The following is a 22,657-nucleotide window of genomic DNA, read 5'->3' as shown; positions in this document are numbered from 1 at the left end:
TTTTGTCACTCTCAGTCTCCTTTACTGACTTCCCTGCAGAATCTCAAACACTGGTTTCCAATTTCCATATTTTCATCTCCATTTCCATATTTTCATCTCTCTAAATGATCATCCTCTTGAGCTACAAATCCATACCTACAACTGCCTTTAGGCCATATTCAACATTTTGTCCCAAAGGTATTTCAAATTCAACAGGTATTTTCTATCTCACCTCCAACCTGTTTCTCCTCTTCTCCCTGGAGTTAGGATATTTCCATCTGCCAGTCATTGACAGTAAAAATTTTTATCACCTTTGACTTATTTTCTTTCTCATTTCTCACATACAATCAACAACCAAGAGCTGCAGATTCTACATGTTACCCGTTTCTTCATATTAGTTGTTGAGTCAAAATCTCCCCCACTAAATTATGAGTTGATACATAACGAGGAGCCCATCTAATATATCTTTGTTTACTATGTACAGTGCCTGACACACAGAGAAGGTGCTTAACACATTTTTGTTATTCCAGTTGTAAAACTTGTATAAATATTTTTTGAAGTGTTACAGACATAACACTGTAATATTTATTTCATCTCTAAATTTCATTCAAAAAGGAATTAAGATGAAAAAAAAAAAAACCAGTCTCTCTCCATTAGCTAATTTATCCATGAATAAAAAAAAAACCAACAATAAAATTTGCTTATTTTCAAACTTCTTGCAAGTCTAAAATTATTCTTCTCTTTCCAAATCTCTCTAGGTCTTCTTAGATTCCAAACGCTAAAGGTTTTGTTATAGTTCTTATTGTCATTTTCTGCTTTTAGATAAATGTTATTTATGGGATATTTTCACATCAAAACATCTTTTTTTATATATCAGCTTTATCAACTGATAAAAGCCTAACTCACATAATTAACGTATATATAGTCTTAACATATGATGCCACAACTTTAACATAGTATACTGTACAAATAATGACAAATTTCAGTAAATCTAACGTCTTCATAACCTTGTAAAACTGACAATGGCACAATAACTATTCCACTTGTCCCAATAATTACAGGTTACTATTAGTTATTCTCTAATAGTCATTCAAACAGGGATAAAACTAAGTATATGTCTTTGTTTAATACTGACATTAATAACTGCCAATTTAAGCAAATAAGGCACATGACACAACACTATTTGGTGAAGTCAAGGGAATTTTTAAAGTTAAAACAAAACAAAACTCTAAAGGAAATTAAATGGAAACTCAAAAGGTTTCAGACTCTAGATAAGCCCGAATAGTAATAAACCTACAGAAGGAGAATATAGAGTTAGGATCCACAAAAGGCATGAAATGACATAGTTCCTGGTGAGACTAAACTGGAAGCTGCACCCAAGATGAAAGAAAAAATAACCAAAACACTAAGAGAAAGAGTTCTTTATAGTGTTGGGGTCTGGGTTTGGGGCCAGAACTAACACACACCTTTATAGGCTTCAACTGAGAAGTGCAGTGAAACAGGCAAGTTCAGGGCAGCCCCAAACCCAGGTTCCCCAGCCAAGTTCCTCTCAGGGCTTTTCCCAGTAACTTTCCACTATCATTATGGGCAGGGGGACTATGAATAGGAGAGGTCATCAAAGCCCTCACCCATGAAATCCACAATCTTCTTCATGATTCTTCTTTGCCTTACTCCATACATCCGTTCACTGCAGTACAGAACTCAGAGTTAGCCTTTTAAACTTCAATTATTTCATCTACAATATGCCCAGATCTATGATACTGACCTCAAAATTTATTTAAATATTTTTTTTTTAGCAAAGTTTAAGATTTACAGAAGAATTGAGCATATAGTACAAACAGCTCCCATATGCCCACCCACCCCAGTACACTGTTTCCCTTATTACTACTATCTCCTATTTGCATGGTATATTTGTTACAATCAATGAACCCAGATTGATATATTATTATTAAACTAAAGACCACAGTTATTCAGATTTCCTTAGTTTTTCCCTAATGTCCTTTTTTTTTTTCATTCCAGCATCCTACCCAGAATATTGTAACATTACATTTAGCTATCATGTTTCCTTGGTGGTGACAGTTTCTCAAACTTCCCTGGTTTTTGATTACCTTCAGTTTTGAGGGTACTAGTTAGTGATTTTACAGAATGTCTTTTAACTTGGGTTTGCCTAAAGTTTTTCTCATGGCTGGACAAGGGTTACGAACACTCAGGAGGAAGACAACAGAAATAAAGTGCTATTCTCACCACATCATCTAAGGATATATATAGTCATTCCTCAGTATCCACGGGAACTGGTTCCAGGACCACTGTGGATACCAAAATGTATACATACTCAAGTCCCGTAGTCAGCCTGCGGAACCTGAGGATACATAGTTAGCCCTCCTTATTTGGGAGTTTCCATATACCACAAGTACTGTATTTTCAATCTGTGTTTGGTTGTGGAACCTACCAAAAAGGAAGGCCAACTGTACTGAAAAAAAAAAAAAAGTGCATGTAAGTGGACCCACTGAGTTCAAGCCCATGTTGTTCAAAGCATCAACTGTACTGCCAGCATTACTTATCACTGAAGATGTTAACCTTGATCATCTGGCTGTGGTATGGTTTGTCAGGTTTCACAACTGTACAGTAGCTCTTCGCCTCCCCTCTTTCCATATGAAATTCTTTGGAAAGAAGCCCACACCCAAGGAGTGGGGTGTTATGCCCCCCACAAAACTTTTTCATTTGCCTTTTTAAATATAATGCTCTCCAAAGTTTATAATGTACAAATGTTATATTTTCTGGATTAAAAAAATGAGACTTACAGAACTTGCTTAAGGTTGCAAAACTAAAAAGTGCTAAGGTTAGGAAGTAAATCCAAGCTATGTGAATTCTAGCTTAGTGTTCTTTTCATCGGGACTTACTCGATATCAAGGGCACAAATTATATACTAACAGGTAAATTTTAAGCTCCACATTATCCCACCATTAGTCTTTTTCCAGGCACTTCTATTTCATTCAACAGTTTCCTGTATCTTTGGCCATGATTACCCTTTCCTATTAACTTCTACTCCTAGACCAAAGCCATGTTTTTTTTCTGTTTTCTTTGTCCTAGAGAAACAAAATTATTTTTCAAATCAGTTCCCAGAAACATATTAACATCTTTCCACTTCTCTGAACCTACCCTACAGAAACTACTTAAGCTACCTTCCCTGGTAACTTTGGGTAATTAATGAAAAAAGCCATCGGATACTAGTTTTATTTTTTAAAAAAACAAAAAGAAAAATGGAAGAGCGTATAATACAGTGGTTAAGAGCTCAGACTCGATTCAGAAAGTTCTGAGAGTAAATTTCAATGCCATCACCACCACTTAGACCTTGGAAGTCACTTAACCTTCTTAAAATCATTATCCTTATTTGTAATCTTAAAGCATTCTGTAATTAAAAGAGGTAGCTATGCAGTTTTCCATGCAAAAATTTAAAAACAGAAGTCTAAAGATGAATTTGGAATTTTAAAATTTCAGATTATCTTGTACCTTTGATAAGAGAGTATTAATATATCTAGTTAAATGACAAATAGTAATTACAGATGCTCCTTGATTTACAATGGGGTTATGTCCTGATAAACTCATCAAAAATTGAAAATATCCTAAGTCATAAAGCATTTAATACACCTAACCTACTGAACATCAATTTTAGCTTAGCCCACCTTAAACATGCTCAGAATGCTTACACTGGCCTACAGTTGGACAAAATCATGTGGTAACACAGTGCATTGTAAAATGTTGGCTATGTACACTCATGATCACATGGCTGACTGGGAGCTGTGGCTCACTGTTACTGCCCAGCATCATGAGGGAGTACTGTACTGCATATCACTAGCTCAGTAAAAGATTAAAATTTGGGCCGGGCACGGTGGCTCAGACCTGTAATCCCAGCACTTTCGGAGGCCGAGGTGGATCACAAGGTCATGAGTTCAAGACCAGTCTGGCCTACATGGTGAAACCCCGTCTCTACTAAATATACAGAAATTAGCCGGGTGTGGTGGCGTATGCCTGTAATCCCAGCTACTTGGGAGGCTGAGGCAGAGAATTGCTTGAACTCAGGAAGCAGAGGTTGCAGTCAGCCGAGATCATGCCAATGCACTCCAACCTGGGCGACAGAGTGAGACTTTGTCTCAAAAAAAAAAGATTAAAATTCGAAGTATGATTTCCACAGAGTGCATATCACTTTCACACCGTTGTAAAGTCGAAAACTTAAGTAAATTCATCTTAAATTGGGGAGCACCTGTACTTTGAATTCTGCACCACTTTGAACAAACCACAGGTTTTTCCGGAAATGAAATCTATTTTATACAACTCCTCTCTGAGACAAGTATAGAGAAGAAAATTTCCCAAAAAGTCAAGGATATACTAAGCTCATTACATTCCTGTATTCACCAGAATAATTTTTTGCTGAAAATCCCTGTCAGAGGCCTAACCACACTTCTTGTAGAATTAGTGACAGTTCTTCATATAGTAAAGCAATGCAGCTATCCCAGGGCAATTAATCTATTGTAGCACTCCAGACAAAAGCAATAGAGAAGCAGCAGAGAGGAAATTTCAACTGAAAAGTATTTGACGTAATCAGCCCAGATAACAAACTAAACTTACACAACATGTCAAAAGTCACAATCTACATGAAAACACATATATATGCCAGAGGGCATTCAGAGCCCACACAAGCCAAGGTGAAGTCTCCACCCTGAATACAGTACATATCTTTTAATCCCTGTTCAGAAAAGATGCATAGAGGAAGCTAAAATGTTCTTTCATAAACTTAGAGGAATAAATGTAAATCTATCAAAATATCTTGAAGATTAAAAGTAACTACCATTGTGAAAAGCGATAGGGAGTTTTTCCTTTCAGTCTGTTTAAATATTTGTGTTTCCTAACTGGCTAGAGAATTCTAGTGTATGTCTACTTTTTCTGATCACTTTAAAAATGTGTACGATTTGTTATTTCAAAATTTCAAACTAACTTGAAACACTTAAATCCTGTAGAAAACAAATACATAGGTTGAAACCAAACATGTAGGTTGAACAAAAGTTGCCAAGTTTTTTAAACAGGAAGTTAAAATAAAAGAGAACAGGGCCAGGTGCAATGACTCATGCCTGTAATCCTAGAACTTTGGGAGAGTGAGGCGGGCAAATTGCCTGAGCTCAGGAGTTCGAGACCAGCCTGGGCAACATGGTGAAACCCTGTTTCCACTAAAAATACAAAAAATTAGCCGGGCGTGGTGCTGCATGCCTGTAATCCCAGCTACTCAGGAGGTTGAGGCACAAGAATCTCTTGAACCTGGGAGGTGGGGGCTATGGTGAGCAGAGATAGTGCTACTGCACTCCAGCCTGGGCTACAGAACAAGACTCTATCTCAAAAAAAAAGAGAACAGAATATGAATTCCCAACTTCTTTGGCTCCATTTTCTCATACATAAGCTGTATGGTATTGCTACTTTAAAACGTTCCTCACAAACATTGAATAGATGAAAATAAAAGGACCAATGAAAATGCTAGTAGAAGGCAAATTATTTTCATATTCCCAACTTTGTATTTAAAAAGTTTTTAAACATATAGGAGAGTTGAATGAATAGTACATGTTGAGTATCCCTAAATCTAAAAATCCAAAATGCTCCAAAATTCAAAACATTTTGAGCTCCAACATGACAGTCAAAGAAAATGCCCACTTTAGCATTTTAGATTTCAAATTTTCAGATTAGGGATGCTCAACTGGGAAGTATAATGCAAATATTTCAAAATGCAAAAAAATTCAAAATCTAAACACTTCAGGTCCGAAGCATTTTGATAAGGGATATTCAATTTGAAAAATAAAAACCCATCATTCATTAAGTATATCCTCCACACAGATTCAAAAATTGAATAATATTGTCGAACTACACTAAATTCTAAACTGAATAAAAATCCACACTAAATAAAAATTAGTAATTAGGACATATAATAATCTCTGAGTTATGAACTCAATTAAGATAATTTGTTAACATCACATGGCTTTTCTGTTTGTGACCTAAAAATCTAATGAAAAAGCTCAAATAAGTGAACGTGTGCCTGGTTATTTTATATAACAGTGTACAAAGTTAAACCTTTCAAAGAATCATTTACGATTTCCTCATAGTGAAAAAAAGACTAAAAGTGAAATTGTCTATGGTTATGAAATGTTTATGTTCAAAAAAGATAATAAATATATTTCTAAGTAATTCCAGAATAGTCCAGAAAGCAGTCTTGGTAGTACCTAAAATTATTATCTTGGATCACAAAAAAAGTAAGATACTGGTTTGTAAGAAAATAAGTGTGCTCTTAAGAGTCAAGTCTAAAACTTATTTGATAAGGACTTGGCTCACAGGTTCTCAAATAAGTTTTAGATTTCCAATAGACAAGAAACATTCTAAGACTATGAATATACAACTGTAAAATATAGAAGGTAAGAACAGAAAAATGGAGATGACAGTAAAAAGACTAGAAAATGCCAGTAAACAGCCATCCCCATTACCACTTGATAAAAGGACAAGGACCAAGGAGAAATCAAGATGTCCTGGGAAATTTCAAAATCACTCATTACTTCAACCCTTAAAACTGCAACCTTTGCTGTGTACAGCAGCTCATTCCTATAATCCCAGAACTTTGGGAGGCTAAGGTGGGAGGGCTGCTTGAGGCCAGGTGTTTGAGACCAGCCTGGGCAACACAGTGAGACCCTGTCTCTACAAAAATGTTAAAAAGTTAGCTGGTGTGATGGCTCACACCTGTAGTCCGAGCTGCTCAGGAGGCTGAGGCAGAAGGATAGCTTGAGCCCAAGAATTTGAGGTTACGGTGAGCTATGATCACATCACTATACTTCAGCCTGGGCCACAGAGTGAGACGATGTCTCAAAAAAATAACAAATAAACCTGCAACCTTTAAAACTGTAGTTGTGATTCCCCATAAGTGATCATGCTATAAATGGTCTCCTCCCCCTATATTTACTCTCCAATATCTTCCAGAAAATAAAAAATATGTTGAAGATACTCTTAAAGAACAAACAGCTTAATCACACCTAAGTATCATTCTATATAAATCTTAAGTAAAGCCAAAAGTTGACAAACTACTCTGAAGTTTTATGCTTTCAAACTGCCCATGATTTCAATGTTCTAAGATAGAAAATGCATTCTGTTATGCAAAAAAATCCCTGGTAATATCAAAACAGATGATCGTGTGCCTTTTCTGAAATGAATTGATAGTAAATCTATTTAGGTACATATTTTTGTGATACAGTCCACAGAAATGGATTTATGATTTTATATGTGTGGATTAAGTACCTGGATACATCACAATGTTACATAAAATTAATATCTGGTCCTAAAGTAAGTGTACAACTACATATCATGAAAGATTATCTATCCCAGTTAATGGGAGCAGAGCAATGAACGAATAAAATGTGTGTGTGTGGTTCAGAATAAAAACAATGAACATATACTTTCTGACTGGAAAAGTATTTTTAAAGAATTTAGTATACCATAACAAGTGCCTTGTTCATTTGAAAATTCTAGGTATATAAATATTGAATTCGTTATCACGTTTATCTTTAAATCCTGGTTAAGCAAAAGTCTATAATTAAAAATGTAGAAACAAAAAAAAGATTAGTTTCTGTTACACATGGATATAAGAAATATCAGAATCAAGAAACTAAATAAAGCAGTCTTCTCAATGTCTACCATAATTTGCTGATTACACGCACAAATTTATTTCTTATCACTCATCTCCCTATATTATATCGCCACCAATATCAAAAAAAAAAAAAGAAGAATCACTGCTCGTTAAGATGCCTTTATTCGTTCTCCTAAAGGTAGGAGTCAGAGGATGGGCATCAGCGGAGGCCAAGAGAGAGAGTAGCCATTAAAAAATTTAACATCCTACCTTTATAGCTAGAAAATTCAGTCCACTCTCATTGGCCAAAGCCTTTGCTATCATTGTTTTAGAGCACCCAGGTGGCCCATACAGAAGAATTCCTTTAGGTGGCTGAATACCCATTCGAATGAAAGACTCTGGATGTTTTAAGGGCCATTCCACAGCCTGTTTCAACTTCAGTTTGATGTTTTCCAGTCCTCCTATATCTGACCAGGATACCTGAAAAATAGAACATTTTCCAAATGTAAGTTTTGCCAGGACAAACAGAGAACTAAAAAAATAAAACATATCATTAACAGAAGAAGTGCAAAAAAGAATAGAACCATTTAAGAATCAGGAAAATCCTTTAAAAAATTCTAAGGAGTATCAAGAAGTAAATTAGGAGTACATAAAATGTGAACTGCATATTGTAAAAATACTAAAAAAAAAAAATTCTGCTTGTAAGTCTCATATAAATAACTGTTTAAATGATTGAACATATCATTAAATCTAACCTTCTAGAAAGATTTAGAAGTTAGTTTTCATCTGTCTGAAAGTGATTTGAGTCAGTCATCCAAGGTCTCATCTACGTATCTAATTTCTTATACCTCTTTTTTTAGCAAAACTACTTCCAAGCATATTTTTGTAGATCTTTATAGAACACACAATCCTTTTTATCTTTGGCATATAAAATATCTCCAAGGTTTTATTTTTCTCCACTAAGAAATACCCCTAGAACTGCATATGTCTTAAGAATATACGTGTACCAGAAAACGTACACAAGAAATACCAGTAACCATGAACAACCATAGTTCAACAGAAAGGATACTAAGTACAATAACAGGCAGAAAAGGCCTTTGGGAGTTCCCAAGAAGAAAAGATTACTTCCAGCTGGAAGACAAACCTAAAAGCCAACTCTTGAAGGATAGATGATATTTGGAAATGCAAGAACAGGGAAATGGATAGGTACAGGCCAAAAAATGACAGAAGGCTCACAAGGAAAGAAGTATAAAAAGGATAAGAGAAAAAATATTTGAGGGAGGGTAATAAAGAAAAGTTGAAGTCATAGCATAGGACCCTGAAGACCAGATGAAGGAATTCAAGAGAACTCTTTGTACATACTTGGAAGTCTTTGAAGGTTTTTTAATCTAGAGAGAAACATGGTCTGAGATGTCCTTCTGGAAGACTTCTCTGACAAGATTCATCAGAGAGATCAATTAATGACATAAATATCAGAAAAAAAAAAACACACCTTGAGCTAGAGCAAACACATGCAGATACTGAAAACTCACTGGAAACATACTTCAGAGCTATAGTTGTGGGTTCTGGGAGTAGAAAAAGAAACAGGAAAAACTTAAAGCTACATTTGGAAAGGGGTGGTGAAACAAAATGGAATCAAGGGTAATATTCAGGATTCAGACTCGGACAAATGAGTAATTAAAAGTTGCATGAAAAGAAAGAAGGGAACATGTTTGGGAACTAAGGAATATGATACATAAGGTGTCAACTGGGACTAAAATACAGTAGAAAAATATGGACTATGTGATGACTAATCAATCCATATGAATGGAAAGGTTGTCTGGGGCCTGAGTGATGCATTCCCTATCCTTAATTTCTTTACAAGTATGTATAGACCCCATGTTGTAACAAATACTCCACCATAAATATAAACCCTTCTTAACAAAAGTATTTCTTAGGCATGTAAATTCTCACACATAAAGTATGTTACTCATACTGCTTTATAACATACAGTACAAATTTAAAAAACCACTTCCACACTCTTCAAAATACTGTAGACATCAACTCAATTCTATTGCACAAGTAATCCATAAAACTTAAACTAGACCAAGCTTGTCCAACCTGCAGCCCAACACAAATTGGTAAAGTTTGTTAAAATATTATGAGATTTTTTTGCAATTTTTTAGCTCATCACCTATCGTTCATGCTAGTATATATATATTTTTTAGTTTAATATGATTTTATTTAAAAATATGTACAACTGAAGGAGGGATCTGATCCTTTGTTAAAAGAAACCAATTTTCACAGTATATATTTGGCCATTTTAGCTTCGTGGCGAATAATAACAGAAAAGGAAGTTTCTGTTCAAATCCTCACTCCAGCACACTCAGCCAGGTGCTTGGCAAGATGACACATTTCCTGGCCTGAAGCTCAGCTGGGAAAAACGTGAAGGATTCCTTAACTCATTGTCTGGGACAAATCCAACTACCTTTTAACTCTTAACAATTGCAAGTATAAAATACTTGAAATTTACGAGATGCTCCATTTAATGGAACAACTCAAATGCTAAAAAATTAGGTCAAGTAATATGCTTTAATATTTTTAAATGTTACTTAAAACTTATTGAGACAAGATATGCAGCACATTCTTGGTATTATAAACTCCTACTGACAACTGCTGCTTGATGGTCAAAAACTTTTAAAAAAGAGAAGAAACCATACGCATTGGTATACAACAATGTCTGCAGGGAATGTCATGTTTTACGTTTTGTTAACTGAAATTGAACCTGACCAAAAACAAAAACACAAAAAAAAACAAAGGTCTACAAAACCGACACCCATGTCATTTTAAATGATGAGGTAGATTGTTTCCTATGCAGTAAAATGAAGATAACAAAAAAATTCATACAACTTTCAAATCCTCTTAAAAAAAAAGTCCAAGTTATAGTCACTTTCACAAACAAGACATTCATAAACTATATGGTGGAGAGGTCATATTCAGACAGGTTCTGTACTTGATGTATTACTCAGAGATTCAATAATCAGTCTTGGATCAATCAGCTCTCCCCAAAATACAGTGATCTTGCTCTCCTGCATCAGAGCGTACTCCACTACCACGGTTCCATTTTCATTGTGATAAACCAAATCAAATTTCCCAGGTTCTCTCAAGGTAGGTAAGGATGAAAGAATTTCTCTATTTACTTGCTGTATCTCTGGATTGCGGCTTAATATTTTTCCTTGTAATCAGAGACATCATGAGAGTGTAACTGGATGTTACTTTCAAAGATTAAATGCAACCTTTTCTCCAATTTGAGGGGCAGCTGCTAACAGCAGTAACAGATTACAGTCCTTCTGGTGTGTCTCTACCAGATTCTGGAAAACAGTAGATGAATTTGTTACCACTTCATTTAATTGCTGTTGTCTCTGGTTGCCAGTGCTTCTATTTACAACACAGGAAACAGGATGCCCTCATCCTCGACCTCTCCCCCACATGCCCCATCCCCTAGCTGCCTTCCAAGAAAAAAGGTCCTCTCCTCTACCCCAGCCTCTTCCTAAACTGGGGACAGACACATTGGGAGAAGGACCAAGAGCCTGTCTGCCACCATTTAAGCCAGAAGGCTTTCATCCAGCAGCACCTGCAGTCTGTAATGACAGCCCAGGGCCTGGACAACCTCTTCCTGCAAAAAGGCCTACTGTCTTTTAGAAACCCACAGCACACTCCGGGGTGCTCGATGACATCAAGCATTGGTCATCTGACTCTGAACCAGAATCTGAACTAGAAGATGATGTTCCAGAGGTCTTGCCCTTGCTGGGCGTAAGGCTTAAGCCAGGTTTTGTAGCCAGTTTCTCTGCAGTTGTACTTTTGGTAGAGGTCTTTCCTTTGATAACTCAGTTGGTAATTTCTCTGAGGAATTTCTGGCCTCCAAACTGACTTTGCTGGGACCATCACTGATTGATTCATGACAAGACTCAGACTCCGAGGAGGAACTGGGACTCCCATTTGAGCAAACGCTTATATCACCTTTCCTTTTGGTTTTAACAAGGCTGTTTCTAGCAGAACCTTTTGGAGAACTACATCTCTAATTGGCCCAGTCTTTTACTGCCTGTACTTTAGGAAAGTTGAGATTCCTGGCCTTTTTTTCATATTCACATTTCTCCTTTTTTTTGGTGATTTTCTTTTGGTCTCTTTGTTATCATCATTCGCTGTGCCACAGGTTGCTTTATTTTTTCTCTCTTTTCTTTTTGGCTTATAGTCTGATCTGTGACAGCTTTTCGTTCTAGATTCAAGACCTTCTCATTATTGTTATTGTTCTCTTGCCTCTTCCAATGCTTCTTTGAATATTTGTAATCTGGTTCAGTTTCTTCATTCTCCTCTAACTTAAATGTCCGCTTTTTTGCTTTTCTAAGTGATAAATGAATACTGTCACCATTACTGATGACTACAGAATTCTCAGCAACTCCTCTGTCTTCTAATTTAACTCTAAGGCAGTCATTGTCTCTCACCAGGCGTGCGCTCTCAGTTGGGGGCACGAGCCCCCGCTCCAGTTAGAGGCCTCGGAGGGCCCCAGAACCGACGCCGAAGCGCTGGCAGATGAGACTAATGAGATCTGTGATGACTCGGCATCTGTTCAAGTCAACCAAAAGTCAGGAAGGCCGTACAGTGCAGGGTATCTGCTGGTGGGTATTGAAGCCCTAGCCTAACCGGCTCGGAGGCTGCCATCTTGCTCGGAGCCTGTGTTAGTATATTTTATGTGTAGCCCAAGACGATAATTCTTCCAGTGTGGACAAAAGAAGCCAAAAGATTGGACAACTCTGAGCGAGGCTGAATTTATATGACTATCAAAGTCTGTGTGGAAAAGGTAAATAATGTATTAAAATATGCAACTCTCAAGATGTTTCTGCATGCCAACTCTCCTAATGACAATGGTGAAGAAAGAGTTAGAGCTAAGTATTATAGGTATACGATACTCAGTTTCACTTCTGCATTTCATTACTAACTAGTGGAGGAAGTTCCCTCTCTCAATTTAGGAATCTCCAACCATAATAAATATATATTCTATAGGCATTTAATTATTATAGAGGTTCCCTCTCCTGGGCTGTTTAGGGCTGCTGACTATATTGAGACTTTGTGCTACTGGCACTTAATAGAAAAGATTAAAATAAATTAAATGATCTGATTTATTTTGAAGACAGGAAGAAATATAAGAAAATGCTCAAAGAGGAACATTTCTTTGTGGGATAATCTCTCTGAGACACACTGAGAGAGCTTTCACTTTTTATGGAAGTTCTCTAAAATGTAAATGAAACACATCAATCAAGTGATTCTTATAGTCTATGAAGATCCATGTGTTCGTAGAAGGGCTAAAATTAAAGAAGGAGTAGTGGAGTTTAAGAAGAGCAAGGAAGTTGACTTAATGGAAAGTAAACCAGAGAAACTGTAGTTCTACTTATATCTCAGATGGCAACAGTGAGCTATAAATTTAAGATTCTGGCTTCTTGGTGAAGACTGCATGTCATGTAATTAGATATACCTTGCTATCTTCCTAATAGGTAAGAATAAAAACCTTAAAAAGGGAAAAGAAGGTAAAAAAAATAAATAAGTAAATAAACAGCTCAAAGAGAAAAGAGTCCATTTCAAAAATCATTAAATTTTTTTTTTTTTTAAAAAGCTTAAATAGCTTAGGAAAGGTACTGTTACAAGTATGGAATATAAGAGGAAATGGATGATACAAAAAAGAAATGCAAAATCAAACTGTGGGGGTAAAAAGCTCAACTCTCCACTAATCAAAGCCAAAACATCCAAATTAAAATAGTGAAAAGCTGTTTTCAGCTTATAATATTAGCAAAGAGTAAAATATGGACTTCTCAAGGCCGGTAATATACAATGAAAGAACACTGTCACTCACTGGTAGAAGAAAAAAAATCATAATGTTTATTAAATGTACTTGGCAACATATTTTAGAAGTTCATACACTTTTACCTAGTAATATTACTTCCTAGACATCCTCGCAAAACAGTTCAGGAAATACAAAAAGATTTCTTCTTCAAAGATTCATGGCACAACACTCTATATGATAGAAAATAACCTAAAAACAACCTCAATGCCAAAAATCAAACAACTATTAAATGAATTATAGAATACCTAAAGAATGGACAATCATATAGACATTAAATAAATTTTAGAAGATATTTTATATTTTCTGAAAATTTATGTAATAAAAAAGCAGAATATAAAGATTTTAATACATTATAATCCCAATTAAAACACATACACACAGGTCAGAAGTTCAAGACCAGCCTGGCCAACGTGGTGAAAACCAGTCTCTACTAAAAATACAAAAATTAGCCAGGCACAGAGGCGGGCACCTGGAAACTCAGCTACTCAGGAGATTGAGGCAGGAAAATCACTTGAACCAGCGAGGCGGAGGTTGCAGTGAGCTGAGATCCTGCCATTGAACTCCAGACTGAACGCCAAGAATGAAAGTCCGTCTCAAAAAAAAAAAAAAAAAAAACCACCACCACATACACACATACGCATTTTCAAAAATTGTTACTTTTAAAGTGGTAGGAATACAAGCGATTGCTATATTATCCTTAATAATTTTTGGTATTATGAAAATTTTCTACAGTGAAACTGTATCATATCATTACTTTTATCATTTGACATACATACACGTGTGTGTGTCTGTGTGTGTGTGTGTGTGTGTGTGTGTGTGTATGTGTATATAAAAGCATGAGGACAAGAAAGCAGACTAAGATCCTAGAAGCTGTGGTCAAGAAAAAAAGAAAAGCGTGATGCAGATGGGGAGTTAAGAGGTTCAGTCAAAAACAAAACAAAACAAAAAAAGCTTTGATGGGTCCCCAACGTTCTCAGGGAACCACCCATTCATCTAGTAGAACCAGGTGACAAAGTTAGAGAAATCACTGATTCACAAATCTAGGAAATTTTCTTAAACTAAGTTTCCTCCACCTGCCTGGTTCAGCCTAAGTTTCCTTTATTATTACAACTATAATTCGTTTATTCTTTCCACCTATTATACTGTGGTTAAAATTTACAACTGAAATAAACTCAATCAATTTTAAGAAATGTCTTCTATGTGCAGGATTTGTCTAGAGACTGTAGGGGCACAAAGATGTCTGCGATAATGTCCAAAAAATCTGTAATCTAGAAGGAGAAATAAGAAAAGTATCCTAAAAGAGATAGTCCCTGTCTAAATATATAAAATATCTGTCTTTACACAAATTAATACAAAAAGTACTGAAAAACAGCTTTACAATTCTCAAATAAGATAGCGAAGATAGATTTGAAAATTGCATACATGTAAGATGTCAAGTTTTTAATATAAAAATAGCAGCAATTCCCACCTTGTTGATTATGAGAATAGCAGATATAAGTATAGCCTATAAGAAATTATAAAGGAGGTTACTGTAAGAATTACCTGTAACCTAAAAGTAACCACTGTTAATATTTTGGTGTAGGACCTTCTAGCCTTTCCAAATGCAAACACACGTGTGTGCATGTGTGTGTATGGTTTAACTGAGATCCTAACATATTCACAGGTTTACATTCTGATTCCTTTTAACTTCATACTTTTTTGATATAGTAAATATCTTCTAAAATTTAGAACTTGGTAAAAAAAAATGGTCTTGGGTTCAAATCTCAGACTCACTACTTACTATGTGACTTTGGGTAATTTACTTCAACTCTCTAAACTTTTTCCTCTTCTATAATATGGGGATAATAAACCCTAAGGTCTTAGGATCATTGTGAGAATTAAACAGGAGAGTATATGTTAAATTAATTGTACTTTACCTGGCATGTGGTAAATATTTAATGAATACTAGATACTTTATTTAAATGTCTGAGAGATGATTATAAGTAGTTTATATTCTGAAGGACTACTGAAAAAGATAAGTCATTACATTTTTAATTTCATAAGCAACATTTAATTATCTTCACTTTATTTTCTTTTTAAACTAAAGGCAAGCCAATTTTGCATTTTGATTTTAGTACTTGAAAGCCAAATAAATGATTACTCTTTCTATGGCTATGATAATAATTCACAAATAAATATGAATCAGCTTAAAAAGCCTGACCAACATGGCAAAACCCTGTCTCTACTAAATATACAAAAAAAAAAAAAAAAATTACCAGGCATGGTGGTGCATGCCAGTAATCCCAGCTATTCAAGAGGCTGAGGCAGGAGAATCGCTTGAACCTCGGAGGCAGAGGTTGCAGTGAGCCGAGAGCATGCCACTACACTCCAGCCTGGGTGACACAGCGAGACTCCATCTCAAAAAAAAATCTTATTATTACACAGAAGAGTTCTAAAGGACAAGAAGTCATGGGAAAAGTTAGTCTGTAGAGAAGGATAAACACCACCATGAAATCATAAAATCCTAGAACTAGAAGAGGAATTCTAAAGGTAGCTGCTTCACTATCCTACGTTCAGACAGTATATCATCTTTCAACACCGCTCATCTTTCAACAAATACTACTTTACGCTTAAAATTGTTTTTTAATTCAAGAACCTTCTTTTTAAGAACTTACAATATATCATAACTACCGTAAAATTATTCCTACAATCTAGTCTAAATTACTTTTACAATCTAACCTAAATCATTCCTGATAATATTTGCATCCGATCTTATTTTGCCCTAATGAAAACAGTGAACAGCTGCTCACATATGGCTTTATACCTTTTTGAATTAAAGTTAGAAATACAAGAACAGCTGTCAAACAAGCACAGAGCAGTGAGATTAAATTTCCCAATGAACATGTCCCTGACAAACATCCTATAGTTAGTTCTTCCTAGCCAAATACCCCAAAACAAAATAAAACAACAACTACAACAAAAATTCAAACTGTACACCCATAGAAGCCAAGGAAGTTGATAATCAGGTTAAAAATAAATAGAAAAAGAATACTTTTATGGACAAATTCCAAGGGAGCAAAACAAAAATTAATGAACTGAGCTACAGACATCAGAAGTATTACTATGAGAGAGGAATTCCGTAGCTCCAGGGGGACTGACAATGTTTTTATACATCTATGAGTCAAGATCCTCTTGCTTGCTCGGTGCCAAGTTTTATATCACCAGGGACAAAAATTCTTTTCAAAGTATTATTTTAGAGAAAATGCCATGAAAAAGAGCACTTTACATTTTGTTTTTTCGTGCTAACAACTCCCAATGTAAAGACAAGAAGTCAGGCAGTGGCAATTGGGCTGGCACCTGTTCCAAATTCTCTGTGGGGTCATACACTAACTTTTCAACAATGTTCAAAAGACACATATTTTGTTTAGAAATCATAAATGTACCAAATTATTAAAGATACTACATATTGCAGGAAAAAAAAAAGTTGAGAAAACCAATCTCCAAGGTCAAGAAGAATTATACATTTCCAAATGCTTCTTTAATAGAGATAAACCAAGATTAGGAAGCAGTAAATGTTAAAATGTGTTCTTAGATCTAAATGAAAATAAGTAAAAGCCATTAGCTTTATATAGTGAAAAGCAAAAAAAAAAAAAAAAAAAAAAAAAATTCCCATGCTTTAAAGACAAATTCAATGAAATTTTTTTTTTTTTTAAAAAGAAGTCAAAGTTCCAGTTTCATTATGGTGCCATAAGGCAACTATAGGCTCTCTCCTGTTGATTAAAAAGAAAAACGTCAGACAAAATACAAAAATCTCTCAAGGCCTCTGAAAAGCAATGAAAAGCAGACAGACTGTGGAGACAAGTAAAAACGTGAAGAAGTGCTATGCACAGGGCGAGTGGGAGGGGCTGAATATTCAAAGAGGTCTTTGCTTGTCTTTTCTCTCAGCCTTTCCCCTCTTTCTGTTTTATTTCCATTTTTCATAAGCAAGCTTAGGTTGAAAACATCTAACAATTTCACAGGTGAGAGTACAGGAAGCTAAAAAACTAGATTAGAAAGAATATAAGAAACTATACACCAAAACTGGGCCACTAATTGCTCTTGATTTGTTGGGATTTGTTGCTCTTTAGTAAATAACTTGAGAACCTCACTAAACATATAATAGCTAAGAGGGCCAGATGTTCATAGATGTCATATTTAACAAGTAAAGACATTAAGATGGGAATTATTCAAGTTTAAAAAATATAGGTATCTGAAAGAAACATGAAAAATATTATCAACTTAAAGGTAATTTTTTAAAAACTGTATAGATTTCAATAATTCGTTTAATGGTTACATTCAAATCTTGGCTCAATTTCTAAAATATTATTACATTACAATCACACTTTAATAAGTTTACTATGCATTGTCCTCAGATCTGGCTATGCATGAAGTCAAACCTTATAAATATAATAAATTATCCAAGTAACTTCCCTTAGATTACAAAAATCTATGTCTTAATTCACCTTAAAAATGGTTAATCATTTATGAAATGAGCTTTTAAAAAACTACCTACTTTTGTCAGATGAAGTATAAGAAAAAAACCTCATAAAAAATGGAAACTTAAAATAAGTAACAAAAATTAAGACTCAGATCATGACAATGGCATAAAACCCGCCTACAAAATTCTTCATACCTCATTAAAATATTTTGCTTTTTCTAATTTACCAAATTCCTTGAATAACTTCCCTATTCAAACCAGAAACCAGAAAATGTTTTGAATATTTAAGAAAACTGCTTAGTAACTCCTGCAATTCTTACCAAGGCATAGCAGAACTGGGAAAGATAAAGGAATATGGACAATATAGAAACTAAAAACAAGGAAACTAAAAACAGAGGGAAGAGAGAGGGGATTCTACTGATTGACCCCCAAGCACAGGAGCTAAGCATATGTTTAACAAGTTTCTTAAGTGAATTTTAAGTCAATCATATGGAATGCCACATAACCAAATGCCCGAAAACTAGAAGAAAGCGTTTTTAATAGTAAACATGTTTAAATGAGTTTTGATTACTTTTCTTGATAATTTGAGGCATGAGTAATTAATAAACAATTTTTTGTATATGTGTGTATGACTAGTGTCAGGCCTCTGAGTCCAAGCTAAGCCATCATATCCCCTGTGACCTGCACATATACATCCAGATCGCCTGAAGCAACTGAAGATTCACAAAAGAAGTGAAAATAGCCTTAACTGACGACATTCCACCATTGTAATTTGCTTCTGCTCCACCCTAACTGATCAATGTACTTTGTAATCTCCCCACCCTTAAGAAGGTTCTTTGTAATTCTCCCCACCCTTGAGAATGTACTTTGTGAGATCCACCCACTGCCCACAAAACATTATTCCTAACTCCACTGCCTATCCCAAAGCCTGTAAGAACTAATGATAATCCACCACCCTTTGCTGACTCTCTTTTTGGACTCAGTCTGCCTGCACCCAGGCAAAAAAAGCTTTATTGCTCACACAAAGCCTATTTGGTGGTCTCTTCACACAGACGCGCATGAAAACTAGGACCTTCCTAACATAGTACCTTTTGTATTACATATGTTTGGTGCTTGGTAAAGAAATAAATTAATAGGCAGAAACATGTTTCTCTTGTATTATCTTACAAATAAAACAACAGAAGGGGAAAAAGTGGCAGAGGGACAAGCTGGTAGGAGGTTATGAGGGGCAATATAGAAAAAAGTTGGAGATTTGCTGCACCTACCAACCCATCATCTAGGTTTTAAGCCCCACATGCGTTAGGTATTTGTCCTAATGCTCTCCCTTCCCTTGCGCCCCAACCCCCGACAGGCCCCAGTGTGTGATATTCCCCTCCCTGAGTCCACATGTTCTCATTGTTCAACTCCCACTTATGAGTGAGAACATGCAGTGTTTGATTTTCTGTTCCTGTGTTAGTTTGCTGAGAACCTGCACCTTCTGCACACGTATCGTGGAACTTAAAGTAAAATAAAAATAAAAATAAAGAAAAAAGTTGGAGAGTTAGTATTAAACCCATAGATGTGGTCAGGTGAAAAAGGTTACCAATTGTCAGGTCTCTGAGCCCAAGCTAAGCCATCATATCCCCTGTGACCTGTACATATACATCTAGATGGCCTGAAGTAACTGAAGAATCACAAAAGGAGTGAAAATGGCCTGTTCCTGCCTTAACTGATGACATTACCTTGTGAAATTCCTTCTCCTGGCTCATCCTGGCTCAAAAGCTCCCTCACTGAACACCCTGTGATCCCCACCCCTGCCAGCCAGAGAACAACCCCCTTTGACTGTAATTTTCTTTACCTATCCAAATCCTATAAAACGGCCCCACCCCTATCTCCCTTAGCTGATTCTTTTCAGATGCAGCCCGCCTGCACCCAGGTGAGACTTGTTGCTCACACAAAGCCTGTTTGGTGGTTCTTCACATGGAAGCAAGTGAAATTTGGTTCTGTGACTTGGATTGGGGGACTTCCCTTGGAAGATCAATCCCCTGTTCTCCTGCTCTTTGCTCCATGAGAAAGATCTACCTAAGACCTCTGGTCCTCAGAGTAACCAGCCCAAGGAACTTCTCACCCATTTTAAATCCAGTAAGTGGCCTCTCTTTACTCTCTTCTCCAACCTCTCTCACTATCCCTTAACCTCTTTCTCCTTTCAGTCTTGGCGTCACACTTCAATCTCTCCCTTCTCTTCATTTCAGTTCCTTTCCTTTTCTGGTAGAGACAAAGGAGATGCATTTTATCCGTGGACCCAAAACTCCCGCGCCGGTCACGGACTCGGGAACACAGTTTTTGCTTGGTGCTTAATCACTGCAGAACGCCTACCTGATTATTCACCCATATTTCATTGGTGTCTAATCACTGAGGGGATGCCTGCCTTGGTCATTCACCCACATTCCCTTGGTAGCAAGTCAACTGCGGATATGCCTGCTTTGGCTGCTCACCCACATTGCAGCCCAGGGCTGCTCACCCACCCTTTCTCCACTTTCCTGGGGGGCAATCACCCCCCACCCCTTCTCTCCATGTCTCTACCCTCTCTTCTCTCCACTTTCCTGGGAGGCAAGCACCCCCTACCCCTTCTCCACTTTCCTGGGGGGCAAGCACCTCCCACCCCTCCTCCACTTTCCTGGGGGGCAAGCACCCCCTACCCCTTCTCTCCATGTCTCTACCCTCTCTTTTCTCTGGACTTGCCTCCTTGACTATAGGCAACCTTCCACCCTCCATTCCTCCTTCTTCTCCCTTAGCCTGTATTCTCAAGAACTTAAAACTCTAACTCACACCTGACCTAAAATCGAAGCGTCTTATTTTCTTCTGCAACACTACTTGACGCCAGTACAAACTCGACAGTGGTTCCAAATAGCCAGAAAACGGCACTTTCGATTTTTCCATCCTACAAGATCTAGATAATTCTTGTCGTAAAATGGGCAAACGGTCTGAGGTGCCTTATGTCTAGGCATTCGTTTACAAATCGGTCCCTCCCTAGTCTCTGTTCCTAATGCAACACATCCCAAATCTTCCTTCTTTCCCTCCCGCCTGTCCCCTCAGTCCCAACCCCAAGTGTTGCTGAGTCTTTCCAATCTTCCTTTTTATGGACCCATCTGACCTCTCCCCTCCTCCCCAGGCTGCTCCTCGCCAGGCCGAGCCAGGTCCCAATTTTTCCTCAGCCTCTGCTCCACCACCCTATAATCCTTTTATCACCTCCCCTCCTCACACCGGGTCCAGATTACAGTTTTGTTCCGTGATTAGCCCTCCCCCACCTGCCCAGCAATTTCCTCTTAAAAAGGTGGCTGGGGCTAAAGGCATAGTCAAGGTTAATGCTCCTTTTTCTTTATCCGACCTCTCCCAAATCAGTTAGCGTTTAGGCTCTTTTTCATCAAATATAAAAACCCAGCTCAGTCCATGGCCCGTTTGGCAGCAACCCTGAGACGCTTTACAGCCCTAGACCCTGAAAGGTCAGAAAGCTGTCTTATTCTCAATATGCATTTTATTTTATTACCCAATCTGCTCCCGACATTAAATCAAGCTCCAAAAATTAAATTCCCGCCCTCAAACCCCACAACGAGACTTAATTAATCTCGCCTTCAAGTTGTACAATAACAGAGTAGAGGCAGCCAAGTAGCAATGTATTTCTGAGTTGCAATTCCTTGCCTCCACTGTGAGACAAACCCCAGCCACATCTCCAGCACACAAGAAGTCCACACACCTGAACCGCAGCTGCCAGGGGTTCCTCCAGAACCTCCTCCCCCGGTTGTTTGCTACAAGTGCCAGAAATCTGGCCACTGGGCCAAGGAATGCCCACAGCCCGGGATTCCTCCTAAGCCGTGCCCCATCTGTGCGGGACCCCAGTGAAAATCGGACTGTTCAACTCACCTGGCAGCCACTTCCAGCGCCCCTGGAACTCTGGCCCAAGGCTCTCTGACTGATTCCTTCCCAGATCTTCTTGGCTTAGCGGCTGAAGACTGATGCTGCCCCATCGCCTCGGAAGCCCCCTGGACCATTACGGAGCCGAGCTTGGGGTAACCCTCACAGTGGAAGATTCCCAGCCATATGAAGACACCCTAGCTGGACAATCAGTTCTCGTTAAGAGTCTGACCCCTCAAATTCTAAAACCTTGATGGACCGGACCCTACTTAGTCATCTATAGTACCCCAACTGCTGTCCGCCTGCAAGATCCTCCCCACTGGGTACATCGTTCCAGGAAAAAGCTGTGTCTGTTGGACAGCCAGCCTAATCCTTCCTCTTCCTCCTGGAAGTCGCAAGTACTCTCCCCTACTTCCCTTAAACTCACTCGCATTTCTGAAGAACAGAAATAACCCTTATGAGCCTAATACATCCCTTCAGTCTATTAGGTCTGTTCATCCTTACCCTACCTTTTACAACAGGACTTTACGAAGTCACCCCTACTACTTGGACTGAGCCCCAAAAACTAGTCATCCCTACTATCTTCTGTCTAGTCATACTCCTATTCACCATTCTCAACTACTCATAAATGCCCTACTCTTGTTTACTCTGCTGGTTTACACTGTTTCTCCAAGCCATCATAGCTGATATCTCCTAGTGTTATCCCCAAACCGCCACTCTTAACTCTTAAATAATCTTTGCTGGCGGGGCTATGCTGAACCTCCTTAGGCACTCTCTAATTGGATTTCCTAGGTCCTCCCAATTCTTA

General features: G+C 37.3%; 1 protein-coding gene and 1 pseudogene across 3 annotated transcripts in view; both read right to left on the bottom strand.

Annotated features, from left to right (window-relative positions):
- Nucleotides 1–22,657, bottom strand: part of SPATA5 (spermatogenesis associated 5) — a 361,904-nt gene that overhangs the window by 261,843 nt on the left and 77,404 nt on the right. For all 3 annotated transcript variants that reach the window (XM_025385400.1, XM_025385401.1, XM_025385403.1), the window contains exon 11: nt 7,898–8,107. In XM_025385400.1, coding sequence (XP_025241185.1) covers nt 7,898–8,107 — 210 coding nt within the window. The remainder of the gene's footprint in view (nt 1–7,897; nt 8,108–22,657) is intronic.
- Nucleotides 10,603–12,325, bottom strand: LOC112625172 (annotated as a pseudogene).

Source organism: Theropithecus gelada, chromosome 5 (genome assembly GCF_003255815.1).
Source record: "Theropithecus gelada isolate Dixy chromosome 5, Tgel_1.0, whole genome shotgun sequence".
In the NCBI taxonomy this organism is placed as follows: Eukaryota; Metazoa; Chordata; class Mammalia; order Primates; family Cercopithecidae; genus Theropithecus; species Theropithecus gelada.
Note: the sequence above shows the minus strand (reverse complement) of the source record. Positions and strands in the feature narration are given on the sequence as shown.